The sequence below is a fragment of the Panicum virgatum genome, chromosome 5N (genome assembly GCF_016808335.1).
Source record: "Panicum virgatum strain AP13 chromosome 5N, P.virgatum_v5, whole genome shotgun sequence".
In the NCBI taxonomy this organism is placed as follows: Eukaryota; Viridiplantae; Streptophyta; class Magnoliopsida; order Poales; family Poaceae; genus Panicum; species Panicum virgatum.
In genome coordinates, this window is record NC_053149.1 from 19,339,986 (window position 1) to 19,361,071 (window position 21,086).

Here is a 21,086-nt window from a genome sequence, read left to right on the forward strand (position 1 = left end):
CTTGATTGTACAGGCCCTACTATGATGTCTATTATTAACTTTATGATCTTTTGCCATGGACGCATGTTCTTTCACAAGACTGTAGATGCATCTGGTTGTACCCAAAATTCAGATTTTATCTATAAGATTCTCAAAGAAGTGGTTGTTGTTGAGGTTGGGATACAAAATGTTGTTCAGATTGTCACAGATAATGGTGCCAACTACAAGAAAGCTTGCAAGCTGCTCATTGCTGAGTATACTCACATCACTTGGCAACCATGTGCTGCTCACACAATTAATTTGATGTTAAAGGACCTAGGGCGTTTTCCTCTTATTGAGCATGTAGTGGACAGTGCAAAGAAAATTTGTAGATTCTTGTATAACCATAATAGGTAATGACTAGTATAATTAAGAAACTTAGATGCTGAATATAAATGTGCTGTGTAATGACTCTTATGCTTGCTTTCTGTTCAGGCTGCATGCTATGATGAGAGAGAAGATAGGAGGAGAGCTGATTCGGTGGAACGCCACTAGGTTTGGCACGGTTTACCTATTTCTTCAGAGTTTTTGGGATAGGAAGGATCAATTTAAGTTATGGATGGCATCTAAGGACTGGGAGGATTGTGCATGGGCTGGTGAAGAGGACCATGAATACACCGAGGCTTATTTGTCCCAAAAGAACTGGTGGAGTGATATGGAGTTGGTGTTAAAAGCTGTCTCACCAATATATACTGTCCTTCGGTTTGCTGATCAGCAGAAAAATGCTACTGTATCTGGATTCCTTGAAAAAATGACACGTGCTGTAAAGGACATAAGTACCAATTTAAGTGACCGAAGACATAAAGATCTCCTTGACAGTTGGAAGCAAATAATCAACAAAAGGCTTCACTATCTTCTTAATGATACTCTCATAGTTGCAGGTAAGGGTATAAATAAAAACTTCTTATATTCATGTGCCTCTTTTATGCATTGTCAATTTATTAATCTTGTTGAACCTGTTCTTTTTCTAGCTGCTGCACTAGACCCAAAAACAATTTATACTACCAAGCTTTCAAAAAGTTCAAAATGCAAACATGCTGTAACATTGGCTCTGAAGAAGCTTGCTCGTTCATCTTCAAAGGCTTCCGCTGCAATTGACCAATATATCCTCTTTAGAAAGCAAGGAAAGTTATTTGGAGGAGAAGAGGCTCGAAGGTCGGCCCTTAATGGCCGTGTGAGTGCAGGTGATTTCAGATTGCTGCCATTCCCGAATTGACTTAGATCTCAATTACATTCTCAGTTTATATGTCATTCTTTTGTTTGCAGCTTAGGCATATTAGTAGTTTATTCTTATCTGAACCTTTATTAAGCAATACTTTCCTTCCATGTTATTAGTATTAAAATGAATTAGATCTGCAGTACCTTTATTAAGCAATATTTTTTACATTTTTCTAGCTGATTGGTGGGATCAATATGGCGGGGACTACCCGGACCTGCAATACTTTGCAAAGCGTATTGTTTCACAATGTATGTCTTCTAGCGGCTGTGAAAGAAATTGGAGCACCTTTGCCTTGGTTCATACCAAATTGAGAAATCGTTTAAGTTATGACAAGCTCCATAAATTAGTTTTTGTGCACTATAATTTGAAGTTGTGCATCCAACTATTTCAAGACGAAATGCAAAGCCTTCAGGACATGCAATGCCATCTTGAATCAGATTCTGATCCTTGTAGCATCTTGATGGATTGTGCTTTGTATGATGAAGACAACCCGATCATGGATTGGTTGTGCAACTCTAGGAGTCAGTCAGTACCGACTCTTGATGAATATGTTGATAGTGATCTTGACCTTGAACCACCCAATCCTAGTGCATTTATTGTAGAAGAGTTGGGGATGGACGAAGCAGAGGTGGCTGCATTTAAGAATGTTACTTTTCCCAAAAAACGTGGTAAGAAAAGAAGGTCAGCATATGAGGAAGAAGAGGAAGAAGATTTTGCAGATGATGTTGAATCAGATTCTGCGCAAGGTAGCCCTACGTATGTCGAGTCAGGGGACAGCAGCTCTGATGATGGAGGTGATAATGGTGAGTTTTCAGTTTTGATTGTATTCTCCACATTCTTTGTATTAAGTTTGTCAAGGCCACATATATTCGATCAAAACGTTATTTTTGTCGAAGGTCACGGTGATGATGGTGACATTGGACGGGCTTGTGGTGATGAAGAACCTACTGGAGATCCAAATAATGGTGGTGGTACAAATGAGCTTTGACTAACTTTTTATTTTACTTGCACAGCATATACTTTCAGCAACACTATATATATATATATATATATATATACATATATATATATACATATATATATATGTACATATATATATATGTATATATATATATATACATATATATATATGTATATATATATATGTATATATATATATATATATGTATATATATATATATATATGTATATATATATATATATATGCATTTGGATAATGTTTTCAGCTACACATTATATATATGCATTTCATCTTGAATAATATTGATCTGAATGTTGTAGTATTTCTGAATAATATTTGACAGCCCAATCTTGTGTTGATAGTTGAGCTAGGATGCTTATGTTTAGGACTGGGCGTTCGGTCTAACCGAACCGATCGGTTCGGTTACTTCGGTCCTCGGTTACTTCGGTCCTCTGAAACTCGGAACCGAACTAGCATACCAGAAAAACTGAGACCGAGTGGTTCGGTCTTCGGTTAGTTCGGTTCGGTCTTCGGTCAGACCGAACTAATCGAAGTACCAGCAGAGTACCAGACAATCAACACAACAGCTAAGTGTTTAGAAGAAAAATTGGGCAGCATATGACCCAATTTATAAGTGCACATATGACCCAAACAAAGCACAAGATCCAAATATCCAATGATCCAAGATGTCCACGAGACCACGATACATGAAAAGACATTAAGACAATACATGAAAGTTGTTCACGAACACTCCAACAGAAGTACAGAACAGTGACAATAATAATATGGTTCAGGACTTCAGGTTCATAGATCAAGCTAATTTCAACACAACAGCAAGTCTGCAACAGCAAGCTCTCCAACTCCCTCCAACTCTCCAAGTCTCCAAGCCGCCAGTAGCCCTCCAACTCTACAAGAGTCCAAGTTTCCAAGTCTGCAACAGCAAGCCGCCAGCAGCAGTACTTGTTGTCCCAACTCCCAAACAGCAAGCCTGAAACAAAGTTTGTACAAGTCAATGATTAGTAGACAACTCATATAACAATTAACAACATATAGAATGAGATAAATATATTGGGTGCCTCACAAATTAGGTAGGTTTTGAATTGGAGACTTTGCTTTTGCATGTTTTGGAAGATTTGCTCTTGGTAGTGGTGGTAGCCTTGCTCTTGGTACTGGTGGTAGCCTTGCTGCCCTCTACTTGTGCCTTGGAAGCTTTGTTTTCAATGATTGTTTTGTCTTTAAACTCTTTAATCAGCTCTATAATGGAAAAAAATACAAGGTTGTAAATATTTTGCTCACAAACATATATATAAGAAATACAACATTACTTATTGAGTTACCTTCTTCTAGATAAGTTAGTTCTTCAGTATTCTCAGTAATATTGGTTGGTGTAGCCCTCTTAAGCCAATCTTGGGTACAAACAAGAGCTTCCACCATAAAAGGGGTAAGTGAAGTTCTGAAATCATCCATTATACGCCCACATGTGCTAAATGTAGATTCACTTGCAACTGTTGAGATTGGAATGGCCAGCACATCACGAGCCAACCTAGATAGTATGGGGAATCTAGAGGACTGTCCTTTCCACCAAGCAAGAATGTCAAATTTTTTAATATCATCTTCACACTCCTCAGCTAGGTATTTCTCCAATTCATTCTTGTCCTCCCCACCCTCATCCCAGGATGCCATCTGTTCATCTATATCCTCATCGGACTGAGACATCTGAGACAGAACTAAAGTAAATTAGAATAAACTTTCTACACTATGACAGATTAAGCATGAAGCAAATACAGAGTAAACACTAATACAGATCTACCCTAATACCCTACGTCCCTAAAGGTTAAAGGAATAAACACTAGCAACTAGCATGAATCAATCCCATAGCTCGTACAGTACAGATCTACCCCAAAACACTAATGTTTGATTGTTTGTAATCACTTACGCTGCAAGATGCTACTGACGTAGCCGTGGGATTCGCCGGAAGGGAGCACTGGAGAGTGGAAACCGGTGGCGGCGGCGACTGGAGACCGGTGGCAGCGGCGACTGGAGACCGGCGACGCGACGGCGACTCCTAGAGGCGGCGGTGACTGGAGACCGGCGGCGGTGGGGGCTGCGGGCCTGCGGCCTGGGAGCCTGGCGAGTGGCGAGGGCTGGCGGCGGCGCTGCGGCCTGCGGCCTGCGGGAGTCTGGAGCCGGGTGGCCGGGGTTGGCGGCAGGGCGCCTGGGCTGTCGCCAGCTCGCCGCTGGCCTGGGCGCCTCACGCCTGGCCGCCGGGTGCGGGTGGATCGACTAAGGGAGATAGGGAGTGAGGTGAGGGCCGCCGGGTGAGGCCTGAGGGTTTGGGGAGGCGAGGGGGGGGATTGGGGGGTTTATATACCTAGGGTTACATATGGCCAGATGGGCTGATTCCTAGTTGGGCTTGGGCCTTGATGTTTGCTAGAACTGTAGAACTGGAGGCCTGGAACTTCGGTTCGGTTCGGTTACTTCGGTTATTTATCGGTTCGGTTACTTCGGTTTCGGTTAGTTCGGTTATTTAGAAACATCTGACCGAAGTTAACTTCGGTTTGGTCAGTTCGGTCTCGGTCTCGGTCTCGGTTAGTTCGGTTCGGTTCTTCGGTTTCGGTTATTTTTGCCCACCCCTACTTATGTTATGTACATCTTTATAGGTGCTGAAAATACACAGGATGCCTCTATTCGTCCAAGATCAAAAAGGCTGAGGAAAGTCTCTTGCTTCTACCCAGGTGCAAAGGTTAGATGGATTTCTTGCCATCATATGAATTAATTGAATTGGAATTTAGTGACCAGATTTTGAGCATATATGCAATTTTTGCAGTGATATGAGCATCCTAGGGGCCACAGACTATGAACTGATATGGAGATCAGAATTTTGAGCCATATGTGGCTATGTTGTGCTTGTAATATTTTGGACTACATACTACTTTGGTGTCCAAAGTTGGGTCTGTGGACTGTAGTATTTGGGACTATAAATTGTTGTGTGTGTGTTCAAGTTTCATTCGAACTTTGTAATATTTGGGACTGTGGACCAAGCTTGCTATGGACTGTTGTTGCAACAATTTCATTCTAACCAGTAGCATTTGGGACTGTTGGTTGAAATATTTTGGACTTTATTTGTTGTTTCACCACTTAATGTAGAATGCCATGAGCCTATATGGTGGGCAATCCAATAGGTGTTATTGAATATGTGCTATCAAAGGGTGACTTTCTCTTATTTTCTACATCATTTATGTCTAGTTTTTCATGTTCTTTGGTTTGGAAAGGATCTATGTTTAATTCTGCACAAATTTAGTGTTTTTTTCTAAATTTTGTCCGAAAAAAAATTCTATCATCAATAGAATTCCGATATATCTGATATTTCTGTTTATCAGCGACCTCCGATTTTTTTTTCTATTGATAAGGAAAACCTTGGTTCAGACTCCGGTGTCGGGAACCCCCGGATCATCTCAAGCGACCGTGGTTCCCAAGCCGTGAGTACTGAAACTCAAAAAGCTTTCTGTGAATAAATTGACACTGTAAGTGCATCGACCCTCGACTTGTTTTTCCTTATGCCATTCATTTTTCCTAATGCTTGTTGGAATATTTTCAGGACTTCTGCAGCAATTGGGCTGGAGGATACTTCATCAGAGGTGCCACCAGCCCCCGAGCAACAAGACGTCCCCCCACCTGCAGGGGGGAATTTAGTGCCAGAGCCGCCAACCCCCGAGCGCAGGAGGAAGCAGGGCCCAGGGCTGTGGCCGAGGAGGCCCAAGGAGGTGAAGCCGCAGCTCATGATTCAGCACCACCCGAACTCCCCGCAAGTGAAGCAAAGACCGGTGATGCTGAAGAAGCTGAAGGCTCCTCCCTTCCTTCGAATTAGACCAGTAAGTACTCGAGCACCTTGTGTTGTGTCAAGTTCCCCGATTTACGTTTGCTGAAAGTTCCTTCTTTTCTTCTTCTTCAGTTACCTACCAGCTAATTCCTGAGAGGATTACTCCGGAAGAACGACTCAGAATTCCTTCGAATTTGGCGTTCGATCCAATGCTGGATAGGCAAAAGCTTGATCGCTTTAAAGAGCTCACCCAAGAGATGACCCAGTTCACCACGGTAAGTTCTGTAGACAACCCTTCTGGGTTTTGATTAGCATTGTACGACTGCTTACTCGACTTGTTTCTGGAAACAGGACTTGTATAGACAGTCGGAATTGAAGTCCGCCAAGCTTTGAGCTGTGCTGGACACTGAAGCAGAGCTCCTCGATCGCGAGGAACGATGCAAGAGTCTGGAGGAAGACAGCATCACCATGAAGAAACACATCCAGAAGCTCGAGCAGGAGCGGGTGAAATATGATGAGCTTAAGACTTTCAATGAGTCGCTCCGATCCCAGCTCAAAGAGCAGAGGAAAGCCCATCAAGGTTAGTACTCTTTTCGAGTTGTTTCCTTGATAGTCGATCGTGTAGAATCTGAGTGTTCTTTTCTTCTTCGCCTCAGCTTTGAAAAAACTCTTGGCTTCCAAAGAAGAGTACCTCACTGATGTCAAAAGTCTTGTGTATCGACGCACAGATGAAGTCGAGCGGTTGCAGAAAAAACTTCAAGACACCGACGTCCAGTTGGTCGAGTGCATGAAAACCGTCAAGACACTGGGCGAAGAGAAAATTGCCAAGGACAAAGAACTCGAAGAGCTGAAGGTAGCGGCACAAGCGGTAGTCGACATGGTGGATCCTCTCGAGGATGGAGCCTCAACCGAGCGGAGTCTACTCGATCGCCATCGAGATGCTCCTGCAAAGGTGACGGGCTTCGTATCCGAGGCCACCAAGACTTATATTGCCCATACCTTAGCCTTAGTAAAGTCCTTCTGGCCCAAGGCACAGTTAGAATGCTTATCTGGTGGTATGGCTGCAAACTGTTCCGAGGAGCAATTTGAAAAATATATCGAGGAGGTGCAGCCAACCACAGAAAAGATTGTTGAGAGCCTAGATCAGGAATAGGTCTCATAAAACATTGTACCAGTACTTGTGTGTATATGTGTATATAATTATGCCTTTGTTTTATCCTTCATTTGATTATCGAGTATCAGAATACTTCGATTCATAGGATAGTGCACTTACAGAAATCGCCAGACAGACGAAACTTGGCACAGCATCGAGTGACCAAGTACGGTACTCATAGATTGCAAGCCACGGGTTTAAGAACCCCTTCAGGAAGTCATACCCTCGAATCATCCTACTCTTCAGTAGTCGAGATGTAGGCCTGGAATTTATGGGCTTGGTGACCCCTTCAGGAAATCGTGCCCCTCGAATTGTTTCTACCCAAAGGTAGTCGAGGAACAGGCCTGGAATTATGGGCTTGGTGACCCCTTCAGGAAATTGTACCCTCGAATTGTTCTACTTTTTAGTAGTCGAGCGGTAGGCCTGGAATTATGGGCTTGGTGACACCTTCAGGAAATCGTGCTCTTCGAGTTGATTCAACCTAAAGGTAGCCGAAGAACAGGCCTGGAATGAACAATGATAGGACATACTGGCAGAGCCCCCAAGTAAATTTTGCATGTGGCTGAACAAAGCCTCCATTACAAATATATTTTACAAGTGTTGTGGCGTCAGCCCCCGAGTTATGATTTCTCGTGGCGTAAGCCTCCAAACAACAAGTAAAGAGTACATGTTCTGTGGTCGAAGCCTCCAGAATCGAAAAGGAAATGTATAAAAAACTTCTACGGGTAAAATTTCCATAGGTTTTCTATATTCCATGAATTGGGAACTTCGTTGCCGTCCTGGTATTGTAGTTGATAAGACCCTGATCTTGTAACTTGAGATACGATAAATGGTCCTTCCCATCTAGAATTCATTTTGTGAAGTCCTGATTCATCTTGGATGTGTCGGAGGACCAAATCACCGATACTGAATGATCTTTCCCGGACATTGCGATCGTAGAATCGTCGAATTCCTTGAGCATATCTTGCTGACTGAACAAGAGCATTGCATCGAGCCTCTTCGAAAGAATCTAGCTCGAGTTGTCTTGCTTTGTTAGCCTCGCCTTCATTGTAAGCTTCTACTCTTGGAGATTTCCACATTATATCTGCCGGAAGTATAGCTTCTGACCCATAGACAAGGAAGAAAGGGGTATGCCCTGTGGCTTTGGACGGTTGCGTTCGAAGCCCCCAGACGACATGCGGTACCTCATGTATCCACTCGCCTCCCTTTTTGCTGTTCTCATCATAGAGTCGCTTCTTTAATCCTTCAGTGATCAAACCGTTGGCTCTCTCAACCTGACCGTTAGCTCTTGGGTGCGTGACTGATACGTACTTTACTTCAATACACGCATTCTCGCAGAATTCCCAAAATTGATTAGCGGTGAAGTTGGAGCCAAAGTCTGTAATGATTGTGTTGGGAAAACCAAACCGATGCATGATGTCACAAATGAAGTCGACTGCCCTGTCTGGAGTGAGATTTGTTATGGGCTTGTACTCGATCCACTTTGTGAATTTGTCGATTGCTACCAACACATGAGTAAAACCCCCTGGCGCTGTTGTGAACGGACCAATCATGTCCATACTCTAACATGCAAACGGCCATGAAGGTGGGATAGTGATCAGATTGTGTGCTGGGAGATGGACTTGTTTTCCAAAAAACTGGCAGCCCTTGCATCGCCGGACCAGCTCTTCTGTGTCTGATACTGCTGTGGGCCACCAAAACCCAGTCATGTAAGCTTTGCCAACTAGGGATCTTGAGGCAGCATGGTTGCCGCAAGCCTCGTCATGAATTTCTCTCAGGATGTCGCAACCATCCTCGGTCGTGACACACTTCATGAGTACTCCTGAACGCGAGCCTCGTCTGTAGAGGTTGTCTCCGACCAGGACAAATCATTTGCTTTGTTGCGTGATGTGAATAGCTTATGCACCCTTCCGATCTGATCCAGCCGGGAGCTTCTACTCTTTGATGAAGTCGATATAAGGTAGCCTCCAGTCGACGCTTGTCATCATAACCTCCCGATCCGGCCCTTGAGGTTCGGAGTCGGTGGTTTGCTGTGGCGTGGTTCTGATGGATGGTTGCTTTAGTTCTTGTACAAATACTCCTGCTGGAACTTGAGCCCGGGTAGATCCTAGCTTGGATAGTACGTCTGCTCCGATGTTGTCGTCGCGGATCACGTGATGAATTTCCAGACCAGAGAATTTGTTCTCGAGTTTGCAAACTTCCTGGACATAGGCGTCCATCGTCTCCTTGTTGCAGTCCCACTCTTTGTTGACTTGTTGCACAACCAGCAGAGAATCGCCATATACCAGGAGTCGCTTGATGCCGAGAGATATTGCTAATCGAAGACCGTGTAGTAGCGCCTCATATTCAGCTTCGTTATTGGACACTTCCCCCGAGAACATATTTGAGTTGTTCCCCTTTGGAGAGATGAACAGGACTCCTGCACCACCGCCATCGAGCTTGAGGGATCCATCGAAGTACATGATCTAGTGCTCTGGCTTGTCGATAGGTGTAGGAACTTGATTTTCCCTCCATTCTGCCATGAAGTCGACTAGTGCTTGTGATTTGATAACAATCCGTGGCTTGAAGTCAATTGACAAAGCCCCCAGTTCAACTGTGTTGACGCTCACTAACGACCATTTCCAGGCGTCAACTTGATCAGAAAATCATGAGAGTTTGCATTTCTTACACGCATCCTTATCCTATAAAGTTCCTAAATCACACTTTACCTTTTAGAATATGCAAGTTGTGTTTTCAAGCTAATATGCAGGTTACAAGCACACTTTGTCCCGACACAAAATCACAGAAAATATCAGAGTACCGATTCATACTCAAATGGACCAAGTGAAGCCCAAGAACTGAAGCAAACCCAGCTGGGGCAGGCCGTGCCTCAACATTAGGACAAGGGGAGACCAAGACAAGCCCACTCCAGGAAGTTGGGGGCGGTTGGCGGCCCGAGCAGGCCGACCGACCTATCTGGTCGGCCGGCCAGGCCCGTGGGTCCCACCGCCTCAACCAAGGCACGTGGCGCTTCCCTGTTGGCTCACAACGTCGGTTTGGGGTGCTGCGGCTGGTGGCTCCCTACTATAAATAGAAGGGGGTAGAGAATAGAACACACACACCACACACCTCTTCCTCTCTTGCATTCCTTGCATAGTCTTTAGGCTTAGTGGAGTTTAGGAGAAGTCTAGGAGTCATCGAGTCGCCGGAGTTGCTCGAGAGTCTGGTATGGGTTCATCTCTAGCTCTCTCTTATAATATTCGGTCGTTTGTAATAGAATTAGACTATGGTTACCGATATCTGCTTGAAGTATATTCTGAGTTATCGAGTATATGCTTCTTGTCATGGTTGCGTTATTATTCAATGCTTGCATTGCATGATCGCCCTGTCATGGAAGCATAGCATCTAAAAATATAGCATTTTACACCCATAGCACAATATCCATTGCTGGAACCATCAATTGTTAAACCTCAGTTCACATTCAGTGCCTAAAGGACATAATGTTCAGCAAATGCGCCAATTCAGAACACATTCAGAACGCATTGCAAAGCTAGATAGCTAAAATTCCACGTAATTCTTCGATCTGGCTTGGAGTTCACCAATGCCATCACGTTGCCTTCACGTGGTAATTCCCATCCATTATCCGTCCACTCATGTAGCTTTGTCCTGAAAATAAAGAATGCCACATTGGTATTTGCATCATATGAAATTAACTTTGTTAAGTTTTTACTAAAGCAGAAGGGTCGATCAAACTAAGAGCATATAACAGAACCTTAAACTTTGACAGGTGAAACTGAAAAATGACAAGAGGTACGTAGGGGGAAGTTTCATAAAGTTAAACCTGTGATTTGCCAGGTTGTGATGAGGACATCCTGCACTATTACCCACTGGCAAAGACGCAACAAACAAATGGGCCAAGTGGCTCAATTGTAGTCGGGCGGCGACCGTGTCAGCCTCTGAATAATTCCACCTTGCTTAGCTTGGGAGGAGAAAGCCACCTTAAAAGGGAGAGCCACCCTTCCCCTATCGGACTAGTCTTTTAGGGCGATTGGGCCTTTCCCTGAGTGGGGGCGTCGTAGTTGCGGTGCTAAGATTGCCGGGGCCAGATCGTGTGTATCTGAAGCTGGATCGGTGTGTCGGGCTTTTTAGCGTCGGTGCTAAGATTGCGGGATTCAGGGAATCCGGATCGGTGTGTCGGGCTTTCCATCCAATCTCACCTGGGCCGAACTCATCATTTGGTATCAAAGCTGGGCCCTTGTTTAAGGGGGTGTGAATGATGAGGACATCCTGCACTATTACCCGCTGGCAAAGACACAACAAACAAATGAGCCAAGTGACCTAGTTGTAGTCGGGTGGCTACCGTGTTAGCCTCTGAATAATCCCACCTTGCTTAGCTTGGGAGAAGAAAGCCACCTTAAAAGGGAGAGCCACCCTTCCCCTATCGAACTAGTCTTTTAGGGCGATTGGGTCTTTTCCTGAGTGGGGGCGCCGCAGTTGCGGTGCTAAGATTGCGGGGGCCAGATCGTGCGTATCAGAAGCCGGATCAGTGTGCCGGGCTTCTTAGCGTCGATGCTAAGATTGCGGGATTCGGGGAATCCGGATCGGCGTGTCGGGCTTTCCATCCAATCTCACCTGGGCCGAACTCATCAGGTTGGTCCTTCTTTTTGCTTCCAGAAGTTCTTTTTTTAGCAGCCACATCCTTCAGATGTTGAGGACTAATAAAAATGGCGCCAGATTCCCTTTAGTTGCAGCACCACTTCTAGTAGTGAGATGAGCACCTGAAGGCGGCTTAGTACCTATGGGCTGAGCATGAGGCTGGGGAATAGCGGTGTTCTTATGCAAAACAATAAGTTGAAGTGAAACAATTAGCCTCCATTATTTGCAGTATCCAATCACGCTAAACATTTTATTTGTCACCAGAAACTACCTGAGGCAAACGATGTTCTTCACTTATAGGCTGTTCTTCCTCTCGTCGAGTCAAGATTGTTGGAGGCACCTGTGCAGTTCCATTACTCCCGTTGTTTGGCTGCAATTACAGTTTGCTTAGATTAGAATCGATCCTCAATGGAGTTGGGAAGTTGTAATTATTGTGTTGTGCACATGTATTTCATAATAGATGCTAATCTGTACTCTCAATTCTGCACTGTGGATATTATAAAAGACAGGCTGGTATAGGAGGTCAAGTGAGGTACACATTGAATAACTTAATCTGGCAAATTAACATGTTGCATTGAATTTCTAGTACCTGCTGTAAACCTTCATTTGCTTGTGATGCTTTGACAAGGAGCTGGACCTCTTGCAAAATGGCTTCTCTATCAGCCTCCCTTGCCTTCTTCATTTCTTCCACCTCCCTCTTATGCTCTTCCCTTAGCGCTTCCATCTCAAGCCTATGCTCATCCTTTTGTGCTTGAAGCTGACGCTTCATGTCCTCCCGTTCCTCCAACATGTCAGCTTCTCGTCGTTCCATGACGTCATTAAGCTTCTCAATTGAATCTTCAATGCGACAGTTTTCCTCATGAACTGTCTGCTCACTTGTTACTTTTCTCTGGTACTCCCTCATTAGTAGCTGCCTTCTAGTTGGGTACGCAGCTATGTATCCGTTACCATGCAACCTGCTCTTCTTGCAGTTTGTGACTTCGCGGTATGCTGTCTGGAAAATCATGTGTCTCTCCGCTTCTGTAACGATGGTGCCCTCTGGTGCATTGGACCCCCTCTCTGAAACTCTGCTGGTTGATGTATCCTACAATAGATAAGGCACAGATGGAGTTAATTGGAGATGTATTTGCAGGTCTCTTTCCATCATCAATTAGTAAAGGTATCCAAAAAGATAGTTAGAACGCACGTAGATATCCTGGGCCGTTTGGCTTGACCATGTCCCACCCTTGGTTTGCGTCATGAACCAAAGTTCCAACTCGGTGGGCTCTTCCCCGGTTTTTGGGTTCCTCTGATTTGTCAAGAAAATAACAAATTAATATTGTATCTGCTATAACATGCATATACATGCGATTGTCAAGTTATTACCTTCTCATAGCTCGTCTGAGCAAAAGGATTTGAGCCTTGCAGGTGTGGATTCTTTCTAAGGGACCGATGTTTAGAATTCCTGGTGCTGATGTCCTGCACATTGCGGTAATAGATTAAAATAACATTGCCTGAAAGCATTGCTTATTTTTCAAGAAGTTACAATTCATAAGAAGAGAATACATGTCATCAAACCGAGAAGTGAGGAGTCCCAAAATACTTCACCAGATAGTGCCACTCTACAATGTCCAAATCAGTAGGACAATTGCGCATTCTTTCGTCGTAGGAGCTGTATGCCTTGTAAGTGGAACTGAAACCAGATCGCCATCCGGAGTAACACGCTCCAGCAATCTTCCATATCGTACTCCTGACTTCATAAGTATCATCAACGTCCCACTTGGCCTGTGATAAATATTTAACAGAGCAAAGAAATAGTAGGTCATTTGTAACATTGTTTGGTAATTATTAAAATGGCCACACAACCAATGGGACTAATAATAATCTTGCCAAGACATCAGATGCTATCAATTCTTTCACTTCTCAATCGATATCGCGCCATGTTTTCACTCCGATGAGTGGCGTCCTTTTCCTTGAAAACATTACGATTTCATCAGTGAACAAGCGCTCGTTGTCCCCTACAGGTGCTCCATGTTTTGAGAACTCTATTTTCAGCCTCTGTTGACCGGACTTGGATCTCTTGCTCATTGCTTCCAAACCTTTCACGGGGCCACGTCCCCGTTTATTCGTATTTTGTGAGCCTTGTACACCTCAAGAATGTACAATGAATTAGATGTAGTTTATAATATGTTAAGAGTACGGCTGAAAGAAATTAATCAAAAAAATGATAACATAATAAACACTACTTACCAGCTCCTTGCAGTGAGGTACGTCGAGCATGAGATGGCATCTGCAGAGGTGGTGATCCTTCATTGCTGTCTTGACTGGACAGTTGTGCACGAGGGGTCAGTTTCGTATAGGCATCTGCAAACCAAATCGGCACATTCATGTGCATTTTATAAAAAGACAGTCAAGGAATGATAATTGGTTTCACATTGTGTAGATGGATATTACTAATTTCATCAAGTAAATCTGCCGTCCTCAACCATTCTTTGTATGTCTGTACAGTCTCCTCCCTAGTTGTATCTCCCAACTCTGAAAAAATAATGCTTGTATGAGTTAGCAGTTGTCAGACCCGGGATTACGGAACTACGTACATAGCTTAGACGATGACCGAATAAGGGATGGGACATGTCCATACCTTATCCGTATGTAACTACTCGAATAGGAGTAGAACTAGCCGAATACAGAAGGAAACTACCCGAGAGTACTCGCGTAGGACTCCTAAGCTAGTACCGGACTAGGACTTACATGTAACCCTGTCCCCCCGGAGTATATAAAGGCGGGCAGGGACCCCTCCAAAACAACCAACCCAATCAAGTCATACCAAGGCAATACAAACAGCCAACAGGACATAGGGTATTATGCATATTGCGGCCCGAACCTGTCTAAACTTGTGTTGCTTGCACCTTCGAGTTCCTGATCTTGGCGACACCCTGCCTACAAGTCTACTACCTTAGGGTATCCCTAGGTAGGCTTGCCGGTAAAACACCAACAGCAGTGCATTCAAAAATTCATCAATAGTATAGGGCAGCAGCACAATTTACCCATGGCATCTCCCCTTCGATGCATATATTCAAGCCACTGCTTGTATTCATTAACCTGAACTAGATCCTCAACGTGTTCGTCATCTTCTAGTGCATTTGGTGCAGTTTTTAGTGGAGTTATGGCCACGTTCCGATCTCTTATTGCATACATGGACAGAACAATTTTGACCTCGCTCTCATCAGCGTTACATTCTATCATTCTAGCTGTGTCACGCTCTACTTGGATATCGGCTAGTGTTGCTAAAGCTGTCAGGGATAGAGCCCCGGGTACCCGCAAGGAAGGATGAAGTCGGATTCTTACTAGGACTCCTATGTAATCCTACTAGGACTCCACCCTATAATCCTACTAGGTTTTTTTCTTGTAATCCGACTAATATCCCGCCCCCTAGAGTATATAAAGGAGGGCATGGGTACCTAGATCGGCAGAACAGAGTAACCAACAGGCAACTCAACACCCAAGCGCCGGGTGCAATATACTCTACTCCAAATAGGATGTAGGGTTCGCTAATCCGGCGGTCCAAACCTGTCTAAATCTGTGTCTTGTGTCCCAGTGTTTACCTTCAAGTTCCAGATCCGGCGATCCCTCACCAAATAATCACCTATCTTGGGGTATCCCTAGGTAGGCTGCCGGTAAAAGTACTGACAGTTGGTGTCCACCGTGGGGCAGATCGTCACGATCATTGGGCGAGCTTGAAGGACCTCATCATCAAGATACATCTACTCTACACGGTGGATCAATTCGTTGACTCGGCGACCCGCCGACGATTGCTTCGACTTCGCGAAGGCACTCGGCATCCCGCCGACGACTACTCCGACCGTGCGAGGACGCTCGGGGATCCGACGACGACTACTTCGACTTCACGACAGCACTCGGCGACCCGCCGACAACTACTTCAACCTCGCGGAGATGCTCAACAGATCCGTCCGCGGCTACTTCGACTACTCATCTCGACTAGAAACTAGTCGAGGGCGGGCCTCGTATTGTCGACTACTTACCGATGCGCCGTCGACTACTTCGACTACTCGCCGACGCGTCATCGACTATTTTGACTACTTGTCTCGACTAGAAAACTAGTCGAGAACGGGATCTACACCATCGTGAACTTGTCAGAATCGACTCTGACTAGTCGAGCTTCATCAACAAACCGTCGCGGCTCCATCGACGAGCACCACAGCTTCATCGACAATCGTCCACGAATCAAGCTAAGTCACTTATACCTTTCTCGAATTGTTTTCAACAAGATCGACTACTCCTGAGGTCTGTTGGAGGCTCGTCACAGGCATAAGCACATAACTGCGGAGGCTATGACCACAAAAGTTTGTGTTCTAAGTACTGGAGGCATGCCACGACTACGCCCTATGGATGTACAAATCTTGCGCGCAGCAGCACGCGCTCTCTACTTTTATATGTACGACTCTCGATGGGCATAAGACCCCCCAGAGCGACACTTCACTGCCACTTTCACGCACCGCGCATCCTTTTGTCGCAAGATCGACTACTTTTGCGCACCGTGCATCCTCTTGTCGCATGACGACTACTTTGTGCTCGGTGTCTTTTCTTAAAGGTTACTAAAGTACTCGGGGAGCTTAAGCCTTAATCCGTGCAACCTCGACTCCTCTGTAAGCCCATGATCCTAAGCATGAATGAGGTCACGTCCCTGCTCCATGGACTGAGGTCATCAGGGATCAGGTGCACTGCCCAGGGAAATTACATGGCCTAGAAAAGAACTCGACACAGCAACACTATCTTCATTTCCGAATAAATTTTGGTATCTTCACTGAGTAAAACTCGGTATCTTTGCATTATGCTACATAATGTATGCATTGTCTTTTTCAGATCGAACTTCGGCAATGAAACTACTTGAAGTGGCTCCATTAGCTCCCAGGCTCGGGGGCTGGGCGCTACACACTACTCGACATGACACTTTCGGTTCTCCTCGCTCCCAGGCTCGGGGGCTGGACGCCACAAAAGTACTCAAATGATGCCTCACTTTAAGATTAAGACCGCTAAAGACCCTTGAGTTGATTATTCAAATCATCTCAAGGCTCGGGGGCGGATAAGCTACACCTAGCGGTTGATTTTTTTTTCAAGATGAAGATTAAAGACCCTCAGCCTGATTCTTCGATTCAAGCTAAGTCTCGGGGGCTACTCCATATGGAGTGCGACTTCCGTCGCACCCCATATAAAAGAAGACTTGAAACTACTCGGGGCATGAGCACCTCATAGCCTCGATGCAGCCAAAGAAGTACTTGAAGAAGACCTTCAGAATGAAGCTTCAGCAGAAGCCGAAGACTACTTCAAAAGTACCCGAAATGCCTGCAGTACTAGGCTATGAAGAGCTCGGGGGCTTGTCAGGAATAGATCCCCGGGTACCCGCAAGGAAGGAGGAAGTCGGATTCTTACTAGGACTCCTATGTAATCCTACTAGGACTCCAACATATAATCCTACTAGGTTTTTACCTTGTAATCCGACTAGTATCCCGCCCCCTAGAGTATATAAAGGAGGGCAGGGGTACCTAGATCGGCATAACAGAGTAACCAACAGGCAACTCAACACCCAAGCACAGGGCGCAATATACTCTACTCCAAACAGGATGTAGGGTCTGCTAATCCGGCGGTCCGAACCTGTCTAAATCTGTGTCTTGTGTCCCAGCGTTTACCTTCAAGTTCCAGATCCGGCGATCCCTCACCAAATAATCACCTATCTTGGTGTAACGAACATGGCACCATTGATGCCATTTCGAGTGATTTTGGTGATCGAATGACAACACAACACTTGGACTAATATGATTGTTAAGATAATCATTCTCAGGCTTTTAGGTTCAAGTGATGACAAAGAGAAAGAGAAGATAGGCGTAGCAAGGCCCGATGGACTGCCCCTACGGGGGTTCCGCTACCCGGTTAGCGGACGGGGGTCGAGGGGGAGCCGCCCCTCGCGGGTCTCAGGGCAGCGCCCTGAAAGCTCTTCGATTCAGGAGCACCGGAAGAACCGACGCCAGGGCATCGGAGCATCCGATGGTAGTCGGAAGAACCGACGCCTTGATACTTTGGTGCAGAAGGGAATCGAAGCCAAGTCAGCCTATAGGCACCGGTTGAACCGACGGTCTAAAATAGGGCATCGGTGCAATGGCCGTCCTTTGTACCAGAGACGATGTCAAGTGCCCAGAAGAAGTTTCTTCAGCACCGGTTCAACCGACGGTGCATCGGTGCATACCACCGGTGTAATGACGTCAGCGTCCAGGAGAAGATTCCTTCAGCACCGGTTGAACCGGTGAGGCATCGGTGCAAAGCATCGGTTCAACCGGTGGTCTCTGCGTCAGCCATCAGGAGTCCAACGGCTACTTCGTGTTATGAGTGACCGGATGAACCGACGCTACCCTGCCAAGAGGCATCGGTTCTTCCGGTGGTACGCAGATTTTCAGCTAACCGTTGGAGCAACGGCTACAAGACTTGGTGGCCTATATATACGCCTCACCCCGGCCATTTGAAGATTGCTGGAGTTGCTGGACATCCCACACACACCCAAGAACATCTCCAAGCCATACAAAAGCATCAAGATCATATCCTTAGCCCTTAGCACACTTTGAGAGTGTTGTGTAAAGGATTAGCTCTTAGTGAGTGAGTTTGCAAGGCTTAGAGCCTTTGTGCTGTGGTTCATTAGTGAACCAAAACAAGAGCTTGGTGCGCCGGCACCTTGGAGCGTGGAGCTCGCCGGCAACGTCATCGACCCTCCGACTTGGTGTGGAGCGGCGACGACACCTTTATGCGGGGGACGTGGAGACCCCCATCCTTTGTGGAGAAGCTCCTTAGTGGAACCCGGGGCCAAGGTGACCGTGATTGTGTTCACGGAAGAGACTTGGTGGCCGAGTAGCAATACTCTTAGTGAGTGCTACAACAACGTGGATGTAGGTGTGCCTTTGTGGCTAACCGAACCACGGGATAAACACCCGCGTCAAGAGTTTGCTATCTCCTATCCCGCTCTTTAAGCTTCCGCATTTCATTCTAGTAATTTGTATGCCTTTACTTTCATAGAATAGTTTCTTGATAGGAAAGGCTATAGGTTGCTAAACTCTTTTGGGATAGGGGTTTTACACTAGAACAACCTAGTTGCACATCTTGATAGCATGTTTTAGTTTAAGTTTTGTGCAAACTAGTTGGAGCCATAGGTCTAAGTTTTTATTAGTGCCTAATTCACCCCCTCCCCCTCTTAGGCTAGAGCACCCGATCACTTTCACTTGGGGTATCCCTAGGTAGGCTGCTGGTAAAAGTACCGACAAAAGCGTTACCTATTTTCCTCTTATAGTAAAAGTAGTCCCTAATCCCGTATCCCATGTCTGATACCAATGTTAATAAGTTACCTAACGTTAGCTCACTCCTCGGAACATCATCCATCCTTACAGGACGATCTCCCTCTGGATCCCCCTGGCTCGAGAAATGCAGAGTCCAATTTTCATTATCTTGCGCTCTGCAAAGTGAGGGAAGATGAAGTTTTATTTGTATGCAGTAAACTCGTCAGTCAAATGCATGGAAAAATGAACTATCTTTGTCCTTCCTTGCTACGAACCAGTATGTAAGAAACACCGAAATCAGTATGGAAATGGCAATCAATTAAAGGCAATGAAACCTTTATAAAACTCATGCATCAACAATGCGAAATAACATTGAAACCAATCTGGACATGGTATGGGGCCTCGCTACTGTACCTGGCATCTTCTGCGTCCATCTGAGACTAACTTCGGCCGAAGGATTGATCTATGGAGCCATCACGTGAATCTTGATGGCCTGAAAGCTGTGGCTGCATCATCGGCGAAGGTGTGCAAAAGAGCGACATCGTGGACGAGCTACGTGTTCTTGGCACGGCGGAGGCTGCTGCAGCACCTTCCGCCCTCGTATGTGCAGGCGTGACCGTCATCGGTGTAGGTGTAGGTGCCGATGATGCGGATGCCAGTGTCCCCCTTGGCGTCTCGCCTGACGACGTTGCCTCCTGCTGAGAGTTCATCATCCTCTTCTGCTTGGTTGATGGCGAAAACCCTAACTGCCTGCGGCGGTGGGCGGGTAGAACGGATGAGTCCGGATTAGATTTGTGAGTACTATTAGCTAGTAGGGAGTAATTTAGGGGTTATACCGTGCGCGGGGAGGAAAAAACGTGGGCCCGAGCGTCGACGTGGGCGGGATAGTTGGCGCTAGGTGTTTTAGGAAGGAAAATTGGCGACACTTTTTAATTTGAAAACAAGGCGCCACTTTTTTCATTTGAAAAAACGGCGGCACTTTTTAATTCGGAAACAAGGCGCCACTTTTTTCATTTGGGAAAATGGCGCCACTTTAACGAAATCGAAATACAAAATTTTGATTAAAATTAGAAATAAAAGGGTGGTCGTCGTCAAGTGGCATGTCAATTGAAAGGGTGAACGTCCTCAAGTGAGATGTGAAGTCAGGCCTAAGCATATTCGCTGAGATGAAATTTTTGGCGCTTTTTTCTTTTTTATATTTTTTTAAAAATAAAAATTTCAAAAATATATGTCCGTTTTGAAATATTTCAAAAATACCCTCCGGTCGCCCCCTCATAGGGCGACAGGCCTTAAGTGTATTTTTTTTTCTTCAAATTCACAATGAGGTCCTTGGAAAAAAAAAGCCCTGTCGCCCCCCCCCACGGGCGACAGGGGCCTGTCGCCCCCCCCCCCCCCCCGCGGGCGACAGGGGGGCGACCGGGGTATCACCCCCTATATAAGCTCCAACCCTCCCCTTCCCTCCTCATTTGAGCCCGAAAATTCCACCAAAAATCCAGAAAAAAAGAGAGGAGTGAGGAGAAGGAAAGCGGCGAAGCCCTGCCGGATTCAGCACTTGTGATCTGCAGGTTAGTACATTTAGTTTATATATTGTTATATTTAAGTACTACGTATTTAAGTATGAGTAATTTAAGTAGGGGTGAGTAATTTAATTTAATTAGTGCTATAGTAAAACCATTTAAGTAGGAGTTTAATGATACTTTAGTTTGTAGTTACGTAGTAGTAAATTAGTTTAGAAAATTAGTTCTACGCATTTATTATAACAATTGCAGTACTATTAAAGACGTGTTTATAAATTAATTATGATTTAGAATAGAATTTGGCATATGCAGTATAGAATTTGAGTGTCATCATGTAGTTATGAATACTTATACGTTGTAGTTGAATTTCATACTTAGTTTTTATGAATTATTGAATAAGGTAGTGAAGTAAAGAGTATAACTCGATAAGTATTATGTGATATACAG

The 21,086-nt window shown here is 45.2% G+C and overlaps 1 protein-coding gene across 1 annotated transcript; it reads left to right on the forward strand.

Annotated features, from left to right (window-relative positions):
- The first annotated feature begins 353 nt into the window (after positions 1 to 353).
- LOC120674636 lies at positions 354 to 2,225 on the forward strand. The gene is made up of 3 exons (XM_039955786.1): positions 354 to 899; positions 990 to 1,202; positions 1,414 to 2,225. The coding sequence occupies exons 1-3, from the start codon at positions 401 to 403 to the stop codon at positions 2,223 to 2,225; spliced, it is 1,524 nt and encodes a 507-aa protein (XP_039811720.1). The 5' UTR covers positions 354 to 400.
- Positions 2,226 to 21,086: the final 18,861 nt, after the last annotated feature.

Bases quoted from the DNA above. Each gene is read 5' to 3' on its own strand.
- LOC120674636 (XM_039955786.1), top strand. From the start codon at position 401: ATGCTGAATATAAATGTGCTGTGTAATGACTCTTATGCTTGCTTTCTG. The intron at 900-989 runs GTAAGGGTATAA...TTCTTTTTCTAG, and splicing joins TGATACTCTCATAGTTGCAG to CTGCTGCACTAGACCCAAAA. The intron at 1,203-1,413 runs GTGATTTCAGAT...ACATTTTTCTAG, and splicing joins TAATGGCCGTGTGAGTGCAG to CTGATTGGTGGGATCAATAT.